General features: G+C 48.2%; 1 protein-coding gene across 3 annotated transcripts in view; it reads left to right on the top strand.

The window, feature by feature from the left end:
* Positions 1-908: 908 nt before the first annotated feature.
* actn1 (actinin, alpha 1) overlaps positions 909-12,114 on the top strand; it is a gene marked incomplete in the record, with an annotated part of 133,230 nt that continues 122,024 nt past the window's right edge. For all 3 annotated transcript variants that reach the window (XM_055862479.1, XM_055862478.1, XM_055862480.1), the window contains 1 exon segment: positions 909-1,345. In XM_055862479.1, coding sequence (XP_055718454.1) covers positions 1,229-1,345 — 117 coding nt within the window.

The raw sequence follows: 12,114 nt of genomic DNA, 5'->3' as shown, positions 1-12,114 counted from the left end.
AAAGTAGAGACAGAAATAATGGGGTGCAAAGGAGCAAAATAAATTAATAAATAAATAAATGCACTATGCACTATGTCATCACACACATCCTTTTATTAAACAAGTCAATTTGATGGATTAACATCTCTGGTGAGAAATTGTTTTTATGCAGATTTTAGAATATTTGCATAAAGATCTGTCCCCAATTGGATGGAAACCTAGCTACTGAAATAAAACATTTCCCAAATGCTGGAAGAGAGGGGGGCTTAGTGAAAAGGTTTGGGAGCCCCTGGCCTAGAGGACGTCTGTCTATCTGTCTGTCTGTCTGTCAACAAGTTACATAGATGTCTGTCTGTCAACAAGTTACATAGATGTCCTGTGTCTGTCTGTCTGTCTGTCTGTCTGTCAACAAGTTACATAGATGTCCTCTGTCTGTCTGTCTGTCTGTCTGTCTGTCTGTCTGTCTGTCAACAAGTTACATAGATGTCTGTCTGTCTGTCAACAAGTTACATAGATGGCGCAACTCCTATCCATCTCTTTCTGACAGATGAAGGGGAGGATGGGTGTGGTCTTCTGAAACAGAAAATAGCCTCCAGCTACAGGTAGGCTAGGGGGGATGTGCGCTTTTGGCGTAGGTATACACAGACTAAATTACCCTTATACGGGTGGTAGAATTTGCGCGCGTTACGCATTTATGTCTAGATTTGCATTGTTTCAAACTACATGAAACACATTAGAACGTATCGAATCGAAGTATCCGATCGTCTACACCACCCAATTTATACTAATACAATCACACAGCCTACGTTAAGTCTCTGCACTGACAGCTGCTACAGCCAATTATGCTGGACTTGGTGGTGGTGGGCGGGCCATAGAACTCCTGTGTATCCAATGTCGTAGTATTTTTCTTTTTTTCCAGAAAAGTTTTGCTTCTATCGCCACCAGTGTTCAAGGACCTGCCTACTTACCCGTTATAGATCGGTGGGTGAAAAAAAAAATAGTTGGATAAAAAAAGAAAGACAGAAGGTGAGGGGTTTTGTGTGAGTTTAGCGGAGAGAGCGAGAGCGAGAGAAAAAGAGTCAGCAGCAAGAGAGATACAGTGAAGTCCGGAAGACCGTTAATTTCATCCACACCGTCTTGATCGTGCGCGAGTGCGATAAACGGTAACAACATACTGCTGCAACATAACCTCCGGTCCACCGCCTAGTACCGTACCGGTAAAACACAGGAACGCGAGGAAGTATAATTCATGCCTACTTTCGACATGGACCCGTATGACGGAGATGAAAACGATTATATGCCTCAGGAAGATGACTGGGACCGGGATATGCTGTTGGACCCGGCGTGGGAGAAGCAGCAGAGAAAGGTGAATAGAATACATTTTACGGTGTGATCTATCTAGCTCCGAGTCCTTCCTGGTGGGTAAAGGTGTTTCTACCTCTACCTCCACCTCTGAATGCTGCAGAGATGAGAGGGACATAAACGCAGCAGTCTACCTGAAGGCTACTTTGACATTGATACGGCTCTTTGATGGTTGGAACTTGGAAACATTATTATTGTCCAAAATATATTGGACCATGACTTCTTTAAACTCAGAGTTAGATACGCAATTTTTTTTGAAAATTCCTCAACTTAAAAAAATAAATAAGGGTTTAGCCTACTAGAACCACTGGAAGATTTGAACTAGCATAAACATTACGTGAAGGATTTGTGTTTTATCATCACGCGTAAAAGCAGCCGGCTAGCCTGTAATTGAAGCAGCATATTGTCTGTAGCCCGGACGAGTGGCCTAATCTCCCGTATACCCATCCCCCCTAGAAACAAACTATTAGTACTGGAAATAGTCCGCCCACCTCGCAGAGCAACAGATGTCAGACATGCGCTCCTACATTCAACTGCTGTATGGTGTCCCCTCTTCCCGTCTCCTCTCCTTCTATTGTAGACCTTCCTATCCGCCGAATGTCTGCTGATGTCAACCATATTATAATGGTCCGTGTGAGGATTCAGGCATACTTTATCATACAATTACACAACAGAACATACTTGTGTTGATGATACGGTTAGTGTTTTAGGTCGTCATTGTAAATACGAATGTGTTCTTTAACTGACTTGCCTAGTTAAATAAAGGTTAAATTAAAATACATTGGATTGATATGCCTATAATATAATGAGAGTGCAGTATAACAGCAGTACACTACAAATCCTGCATCCAAAATTAGACGTTATTTTTGCTGCAATACTTTTGCAGTATAACTGAAGTTATAGTGCAGTATTACTGCGTCCAAAATACCACAGTCGACTGCAGTTACTGCAGTTTTAAAACTGCTATCTTTTTTTTGTAAGGGGAGTGATTGGTTCAGATCAGAGCTATTTGCCCAAGTATGACTGGAGAAGACTTCGCAATGGAGTCGTTCAAATGAAAGTATATCGAGAATGGATGAAAAAAAGTTTGCATATATCATTTGAGCGCTCTCTTTTTCTCTCCCACACGTAAAAAAAATAATTGTTTTGCTTTGGAAAAAAAGAGGGAAGAAAATGGGGTGGTATCTGAGTAAGCAGTGTGGTTAGAAGGGTAGGGCTTGGATGTGAGCGAGCGTGCCCTAAAATGGTAATACTCGTCCCCCTTCTCATGCAGCAGCAGTTGGAAAAGCGTTTTCTTTTCCTCATTTTTTTTTTTTCTTCTTCCCCTTACTTGGAAACCTTCAGTTTCTAGTTTCCTGAATTATGCCGTCACCGCCAGACGGCTACCGGTGAGAGCACCGGGGGGCGGCGGCTAGGTATGCGAGGTTAGGGGGTCGCACGTAAATAATTACAGATGCTGGGAGACAACAACTAAGCACAAGCCTGTTTGCCTACCTCAAGATAGTATCTTCTGGAGGCACTGACTACAGCAGTTGGTGCTGTTAGAGTAGTTATGATAGTAGCCAACTACCATGGAATACATGAGAATCCACCGGGACTGTTGCTGACACTTTATTTAAACAATACGACAGTTTGTTTAGAGCAAAGGAAGGGACCTCTAAATAGACCCTCAAGCCATGTTCCCAGATTATGACAAGATGTTCCTTTAGATATTTACAGGAAGTGCATTCAGTAGAGGGGACATATAAACTAGACCATACAAGGATTTACAGTAGAGGTGGTATATAAACATACTAGACCAAACAAGGACTTTACAAGTTGTAATGCGATGCGTTATAGCTGTTTATACCATGGCATTGTTGAATACTCGTTTTTGATTGGCTTGAAGGGCATTCTAGAGCGTGCATTATTTCCCTATAACGCATGGTATATCAGCACGGTAGAATTCAATGGCTATAGTTAATTCTTACAGGGGCGAATTGGTTCTCGAAGCCAAAAAAAACAGTCCAAAATACTCCCATCTTAAACGTGAAACGATTCTCAACTGCGATACGGTTCTAGAAACATAAATCCCTCTACTTTCATACCACATCAGCAGACCGAGAAAGAGAGGCCTCGGCCGCCCACAGACATGTAAACAATGGGACAAAAGGCATCCGGTGAGAGTTCAGACTAGCACTTGATTCGAGTGATATATCAGTAGTTGGGAAGGAATGACAACAAATCATATGACAACCAAAACATTAACAGTGAGTGGAGTCATACTCTGATGGAGTTTGTGCTTTTGAGTGAGTGGAGTCATACTCTGATGGAGTTTGTGTTTTGAGTGAGTGGAGTCACACTGATGGAGTTTGTGTTTTTGAGTGAGTGGAGTCATACTCTGATGGAGTTTGTGTTTTGAGTGAGTGGAGTCATACTCTGATGGAGTTTGTGTTTTGAGTGAGTGGAGTCATACTCTGATGGAGTTTGTGTTTTTGAGTGAGTGGAGTCACACTGATGGAGTTTGTGTTTTTGAGTGAGTGGAGTCACACTGATGGAGTTTGTGTTTTTGAGTGAGTGGAGTCACACTGATGGAGTTTGTGTTTTTGAGTGAGTGGAGTCATACTCTGATGGAGTTTGTGTTTTTGAGTGAGTGGAGTCACACTGATGGAGTTTGTGTTTTTGAGTGAGTGGAGTCACACTCTGATGGAGTTTGTGTTTTGAGTGAGTGGAGTCACACTGATGGAGTTTGTGTTTTTGAGTGAGTGGAGTCACACTGATGGAGTTTGTGTTTTTGAGTGAGTGGAGTCACACTCTGATGGAGTTTGTGTTTTGAGTGAGTGGAGTCACACTGATGGAGTTTGTGTTTTTGAGTGAGTGGAGTCACACTGATGGAGTTTGTGTTTTGAGTGAGTGGAGTCACACTGATGGAGTTTGTGTTTTGAGTGAGTGGAGTCATACTCTGATGGAGTTTGTGTTTTTGAGTGAGTGGAGTCACACTGATGGAGTTTGTGTTTTGAGTGAGTGGAGTCACACTGATGGAGTTTGTGTTTTTGAGTGAGTGGAGTCACACTGATGGAGTTTGTGTTTTGAGTGAGTGGAGTCATACTCTGATGGAGTTTGTGTTTTGAGTGAGTGGAGTCACACTCTGATGGAGTTTGTGTTTTGAGTGAGTGGAGTCACACTGATGGAGTTTGTGTTTTGGGGGGGGGAGAACCCCCCCTCTTCAGTGGCTTGACTGCTGTATGGTCACACATAACCAGAATCCTAATTGTATCATGTGCTTCTGAATGTGAGGACGCAGAGAGAGGGAGAAGTGGGTTATTGTGTTGAGCTCTGACTAGAAACGTTATGGAACGGGAGCAAGCTGGGAGGAATGGGAGCACACTGGGAGGGGTGGGAGCACGCTGGGAGGAATGGGAGCACGCTGGGAGGGGTGGGAGCACGCTGGGAGGAATGGGAGCACGCTGGGAGGGGTGGGAGCACGCTGGGAGGGGTGGGACCACGCTGGGAGGAATGGGAGCACGCTGGGAGGGGTGGGAGCACACTGGGAGGGGTGGGAGCACACTGGGAGGGGTGGGAGCACGCTGGGAGGGGTGGGAGCACACTGGGAGGGGGTGGGAGCACACTGGGAGGGGTGGGAGCACGCTGGGAGGGGTGGGAGCACACTGGGAGGGGTGGGAGCACGCTGGGAGGGGTGGGAGCACGCTGGGAGGGGTGGGAGCACGCTGGGAGGGGTGGGAGCACGCTGGGAGGGATGGGAGCACACTGGGAGGGGTGGGAGGAATGGGAGCACAGTGGGAGGGGTGGGAGCACGCTGGGAGGAATGGGAGCACAGTGGGAGGGGTGGGAGCACGCTGGGAGGAATGGGAGCACAGTGGGAGGAATGGGAGCACGCTGGGAGGAATGGGAGCACGCTGGGAGGAATGGGAGCACGCTGGGAGGAATGGGATCACGCTGGGAGGAATGGGATCACGCTGGGAGGAATGGGAGCACGCTGGGAGGAATGGGAGCACGCTGGGAGGGGTGGGAGCACGCTGGGAGGAATGGGAGTACGCTGGGAGGAGTGGGAGCACGCTGGGAGGGGTGGGAGCACGCTGGGAGGGGTGGGAGCACGCTGGGAGGAATGGGAGCACACTGGGAGGAATGGGAGCACGCTGGGAGGAATGGGAGCACGCTGGGAGGACGCTGGGAGGGGTGGGAGCACGCTGGGAGGAGTGGGAGCACGCTGGGAGCACGCTGGGAGGAATGGGAGCATGCTGGGAGCACGCTGGGAGGAATGGGAGCACGCTGGGAGGAATGGGAGCACGCTGGGAGGAGTGGGAGCACGCTGGGAGGAGTGGGAGCACGCTGGGAGGAGTGGGAGCACGCTGGGAGCACGCTGGGAGGAATGGGAGCACGCTGGGAGCACTCTGGGAGGGGTAGGAGCACACTGAGAGGGGTGGGAGCACGCTGGATGAGGTGGGAGCACGCTGGGAGAGATGGGAGCGGGATGGGAGCACGCTGGGAGGGATGGGAGCACACTGAAACAGTAAAAGCAGGAAATGCATCACTTATGACTCCACTGCCATTCATTCCAATCAGACTGTTTTTTGGATTTTTCCCTGAACAAGACGGCTGCCATTTTTCACCCCGTTCTGGAACTTTGAGGGTTTTATGACAGAGCCCATCTAGTAATTGAATGGGATGTCTATGGTTTCCTCTACCAGGGTTGTTTTTCTGACTGAGGGATATAGTGTTGTTGACCAAGCATGTCTGAACCTGACCCCCTCAGGTATAAAGGTTCTCTCTCTCTCCTTATCTCTATCTCCTTATCTGTGAATGCCTCTCCTCTCCAAGTTCCCCTCTCTGAGGCACATGGGGCGGGGTCGGCTGTGGGCGGGACACACCTTTTCATTGGTTCTAACAGAGCAGCTAGTTAGTTGGTTAACATTGTAGGTTTATACAGAGTCATGTCTAACAATAAAATCATTGATTTCTAATTTCTGTTGCCTGTAACTACTTTTTATGCATGCATATGGCAATTTCACACATGGAAAAAACATGTTTACTCTGTTGCTATGGTCACCATCATTGTCATCCTGTGTGTGGAGTTTGCGGTTCGCCTTCAAAATGAAAGTCCCCCATTGAAAGTTCTGTTGGGACTTTAAGACTGTATAAAAAATATCTTTGTAGTAGATACTTATATATGATTATAACTTAATAATGACACCTTAGTTTCATTCTCTCGCTCTCGCTCTCGCTCTCGCTCTCGCTCTCGCTCTCGCTCTCTCTCTCGCTCTCTCTCTCTCTCTCTCTCTCTCTCTCTCTCTCTCTCTCTCTCTCTCTCTCTCTCTCTCTCTCTCTCTCTCTCTCTCTCTCTCTCTCTCTCTCTCTCTCTCTCTCTCTCCTCTCTCTCTCTCTCCTCTCTCTCTCTCTCCTCTCTCTCTCTCTCTCTCTCTCTCTCTCTCTCTCTCTCCTTCCCTTCTCTCTCAGTCTCTCTCTCTCTCTCTCTCTCTCTCTCTCTCTCCTCCCTTCTCTCTCTCTCTCTCTCTCTCTCTCTCTCTCTCTCTCTCTCTCTCTCTCTCTCTCTCTCTCTCTCTCTCTCTCTCTCTCTCTCTCTCTCTCTCTCTCTCTCTCTCTCTCTCTCTCCTTCCCTTCTCTCTCTCTCTCTCTCTCTCTCTCTCTCTCTCTCTCTCTCTCTCCTTCCCTTCTCTCTATCTCTGAATTCAATTTCAATTCAAGGGGCTGTATTGGCATGGTAAACATATGTTTACATTGCCAAAGCAAGTGAAGTAGATAATAAACAAAAGTGAAGTAAACAATAAAAATGAACAGTAAACATTACACTCACAGAAGTTCCAAAAGAATAAAGACATTTCAAATGTCATATTATGTCTGTATACAGTGTTGTAATGATGTGCAAATGGTTAAAGTACAAAAGGTAAAATAAATAAACATAAATATGGGTTTCATTTACAGTGGTGTTTGTTCTTCACTGGTTGCCCTTTTCTTGTGGCAACAGGTCACACATCTTGCTGCTGTGATGGCACACTGTGGTATTTCACACAATAGATATGTGAGTTCATCAAAATCGGTTTGTTTTCAAATTCTTTGTGGGTCTGTGTAATCTGAGGGAAATATGTGTCTCTAATATGGTCATACATTGGGCAGGAGGTTAGGAAGTGCAGCTCAGTTTCCACCTAATTTTGTGGGCAGTGAGCACATAGCCTGTCTTCTCTTGAGAGCCAGGTCTGCCTACGGCGGCCTTTCTCAATAGCAAGGCTATGCTCACTGAGTTTATACATAGTCAAAGCTTTCCTTAAGTTTCTGTCAGTCACTGTGGGCAGGTATTCTGCCACTGTGTACTCTCTGTTTAGGGCCAAAAAGCATTCTAGTTTGCTCAGTTGTTTAGGGCCCAGGTCTGACAGAATCTGTGCAGAAGATCTAGGTGCTGCTGTAGGCTCTCCTTGGTTGGGGACTTAAGCACCAAATCATCAGCAAACAGTAGACATTTGACTTCAGATTCTAGTAGGGTGAGGCCGGGTGCTGCAGACTGTTCTAGTAGGGTGAGGCCGGGTGCTGCAGACTGTTCTAGTAGGGTGAGGCCGGGTGCTGCAGACTGTTCTAGTAGGGTGAGGCCGGGTGCTGCAGACTGTTCTAGTGGGGTGAGGCCGGGTGCTGCAGACTGTTCTAGCGGGGTGAGGCCGGGTGCTGCAGACTGTTCTAGTAGGGTGAGGCCGGGTGCTGCAGACTGTTCTAGTAGGGTGAGGCCGGGTGCTGCAGACTGTTCTAGTAGGGTGAGGCCGGGTGCTGCAGACTGTTCTAGTAGGGTGAGGCCGGGTGCTGCAGACTGGTCTAGTAGGGTGAGGCCAGGTGCTGCAGACTGTTCTAGTAGGGTGAGGCCGGGTGCTGCAGACTGTTCTAGTAGGGTGAGGCCGGGTGCTGCAGACTGTTCTAGTAGGGTGAGGCCGGGTGCTGCAGACTGTTCTAGTAGGGTGAGGCCGGGTGCTGCAGACTGTTCTAGTAGGGTGAGGCCAGGTGCTACAGACTGTTCTAGTGCCCTCGCCTATTCGTTGATATATATGTTCAAGAGGGTATATAAACTCAGCAAAAAAAGAAACGTCCTCTCACTGTCAACTGCGTTTCTTTTCGGAAAACTTAACATGTTTAAATATTTGTATGAACACAAGATTCAACAACTGAGACATAAACTGAACAAGTTCCACAGACATGTGACTAACAGAAATGGAATAATGTGTCCCTGAACAAAGGGGGGTCAAAAAAGGGGGGGTCAAAAGTAACAGTCAGTATCTGGTGTGGCCACCAGCTGCATTAAGTATTGCAGTGCATCTCCTCCTCATGGACTGCACCAGATTTGCCAGTTCTTGCTGTGAGATGTTAACCCACTCTTCCACCAAGGCACCTGCAAGTTCCCAGACATTTCTGGGGAGAATGGCCCTAGCCCTCACCCTCCGATCCAACAGGTCCCAGATGTGCTCAATATGATTGAGATCCGGGCTCTTCGCTGGCCATGGCAGAACACTGACATTCCTGTCTTGCAGAAAATCACGCACAGAACGAGCAGTATGGCTGGTGGCATTGTCATGCTGGAGGGTCATGTCAGGATGAGCCTGCAGGAAGAGTACCAAAAGAGGGAGGAGGATGTCTTCCCTGCAACGCACAGTGCTGAGATTGCCTGCAATGACAACAAGCTCAGTCCAATGATGCTGTGACACACCGCCCCAGACCATGACGGACCCTCCACCTCCAAATCGATCCCGCTGCAGAGTACAGGCCTCGGTGTAACGCTCATTCCTTCGACGATAAACGCGAATCCGACCATCACCCCTGGTGAGGCAAAACCGCGACTCGTCAGTGAAGAGCACTTTTTGCCAGTCCTGTCTGGTCCAGCGACGGTGGGTTTGTGCCCATAGGCGACAATGTTGACGGTGATGTCTGGTGAGGACCTGCCTTACAACAGGCCTACAAGCCCTCAGTCCAGCCTCTCTCAGCCTATTGCGGACTGTCTGAGCACTGATGGAGGGATTGTGCGTTCCTGGTGTATCTCGGGCAGTTGTTGTTGCCATCTTGTACCTGTCCCGCAGGTGTGATGTTCGAATGTACCGATCCTGTGCAGGTGTTACCCGTGGTCTGCCACTGTGAGGATGATCAGTAACTATCAATCAATCAAATGTATTTATAGAGCCCTTCTTACATCAGCTGATATCTCAAAGTGCTGTACAGAAACCCAGCCTAAAACCCCCAAACAGCAAGCAATGCAGGTGTAGAAGCACGGTGGCAAGGAAAAACTCCCTAGAAAGGCAGGAACCTAGGAAGAAACCTAGAGAGGAACCAGGCTATGAGGGGTGGCCTGTCCTCTTCTGGCTGTGCCGGGTGGAGATTATAACAGAACATGGCCAAGATGTTTAAATGTTCATAGATGACCAGCAGGGTCAAATAATAATAATCACAATGGTTGTCGAGGGTGAAACAGGTCAGCACCTCAGGAGTAAATGTCAGCTGGCTTTTCATAGCTGATCATTAAGAGTATCTCTACTGCTCCTGCTGTCTCTAGAGAGTTGAAAACAGCAGGTCTGGGACAGGTAGCACGTCCGGTGAACAGGTCAGGGTTCCATAGCCGCAGGCAGAACAGTTGAAACTGGAGCAGCAGCACGGCCAGGTGGACTGGGGACAGTAAGGAGTCATCAGGCCAGGTAGTCCTGAGGCATGGTCCTAGGGCTCAGGTCCTCCAAGAGAGAGAAAGAGAGAGAGAATTAGAGAGAGCATACTTAAATTCACACAGGACACCGGATAAGACAGGAGAAATACCCCAGATATAACAGAATGACCCTAGCCCCCGACACATAAACTACTGCAGCATAAATACTGGAGGCTGAGACAGGAGGGGTCGGGGAACACTGTGTGTGTTGTTACACGTGGTCTGCCACTGCGAGGACAATCAGCTGTCCGTCCTGTCTCCCTGTAGCGCTGTCTTAGGCGTCTCACAGTATGGACATTGCAATTTATTTACATTGCAATTTATTGCCCTGGCCACATCTGCAGTCCTCATGCCTCCTTGCAGCATGCCTAAGGCACGTTCACGCAGATGAGCAGGGACCCTGGGCATCTTTCTTTTGGTGTTTTTCAGAGTCAGTAGAAAGGCCTCTTTGGTGTCCTAAGTTTTCATAACCGTGACCTTAATTTCCTACCGTCTGTAAGCTGTTAGTGTCTTAACAACCGTTCCACAGGTGTATGTTCATTATTTGTTTATGGTTCATTGAACAAGCATGGGAAACAGTGTTTAAACCCTTTACAATGAAGATCTGTGAAGTTATTTGGATTTTTACGAATCATCTTTGAAAGACAGGGTCTTGGAAAAAGGGATGTTCTCTTTTTTTATGCTGAGTTTAAGTTTCTGTCTCGATACCTCTCTGTATTTCCATCTACAGATTCATAATGTCATCATCTAGAATAGACTTCCTGTGTAGCTGTAGCCAGGGCTGTGGTGAGTGCAGGTGTTTACAGACGGGCTGGCTGGATGACTGGCTGATCGACTGACTGGTTTGCTGAGGGCTGATTTTGTCCAGGCTTGTCCTTATAAGGAAACGACTGAGTTGTTGTACCTTCAATTTGCCCCTCCCCCCCCTTCCAAGCCCCGCCCCTTCTCCCTCTGCAGCCTTGGCACCTCCTACATTCCCCAGCCCAACCTGTCTCCTTTGTGCTATGGGGAAGATAAGGTTTGAATTGATTCCACAATCCATTAAATTCCAGGAGAAATTATTGTTCATTGCATTCCAACCATGGCTGAGTCTGAGCCTGAAGGAAATAGCAAGGCAAGCACTAATCTGGCTGACATTACAGTCCTGAACACGGCTCCGTTCTCTAGGGTTAGAGGCTAGGGGTTAGAGGCTAGGGTTTAGGGGCTAGGGTTAGAGGTTACAGGCTAGGGGCTAGGGGTTAGAGATTAGGGGCTAGGGTTAGTGGTTTGGGGTTATGGTTAGAGGCTTGGGTTAGGGGCTAGGGGTTAGAGGCTAGGGCTAAGGGTTAGGGGATTAGGGTTAGAGGCTAGGGTTAGGGGTTAGAGGCTATGGTTAGGGGTTAGGGACTAGGGGTTAGGGGTTTGGGGCTAGGGTTAGGGTTAGAGGCTAGTGTTAGGGGCTAGGGATTAGAGGCTACGGTTAGGGGTTAGGGTTAGAGGCTACGGTTAGGGTTAGGGGTTAGGGTTAGAGGCTAGGGTTAGGGGCTAGGGGTTAGGGTTTAGGGTTAGGGGCTTGGGGCTAGGGGTTTGGGGCTAGGGTTAGAGGCTAGGGTTAGAGGCTAGGGTTAGGGGCTAGGTGTTAGAGGCTAGGGTTTAGGGGCTAGGGGTTAGAGGCTAGGGGTAAGAGATTAGGGGCTAGGGTTAGGGGTTAGAGGCTAGGGTTAGGGGCTAGGGTTAGGGTTTAGGGTTAGAGGCTACGGTTAGGGGTTTGAGGCTAGGGTTAGGGGTTAGAGGCTAGGGTTAGAGGCTAGGGTTAGGGGCTAGGGTTAGGGGTTAGGGTTAGAGGCGACGGTTAGGGGTTAGGGGTTAGTGGTTAGGGTTAGGGGTTAGAGGCTAGGGTTTGTGGTTAGGGGCTAGGTTTAGGGGTTAGGGCTAGGGGTTAGAGGACAGGATGCAGAGGTTAGGGTTAAGGGCTAGGGTTAGAGGCTACGGTTAGGGTTAGAGGTTAGGGTTAGGGGCTAGGGTTAAGGGCTAGGGTTAGAGGCTACGGTTAGGGTTAGAGGTTAGGGTTAAGGGCTAGGGTTAAGGGCTAGGGTTAGAGGGTAGGGTTAGAG

The sequence above is a fragment of the Salvelinus fontinalis genome, chromosome 15 (assembly GCF_029448725.1).
Source record: "Salvelinus fontinalis isolate EN_2023a chromosome 15, ASM2944872v1, whole genome shotgun sequence".
NCBI classification, from domain to species: Eukaryota; Metazoa; Chordata; class Actinopteri; order Salmoniformes; family Salmonidae; genus Salvelinus; species Salvelinus fontinalis.
This window is presented reverse-complemented; position numbering and strand designations above follow the sequence as displayed.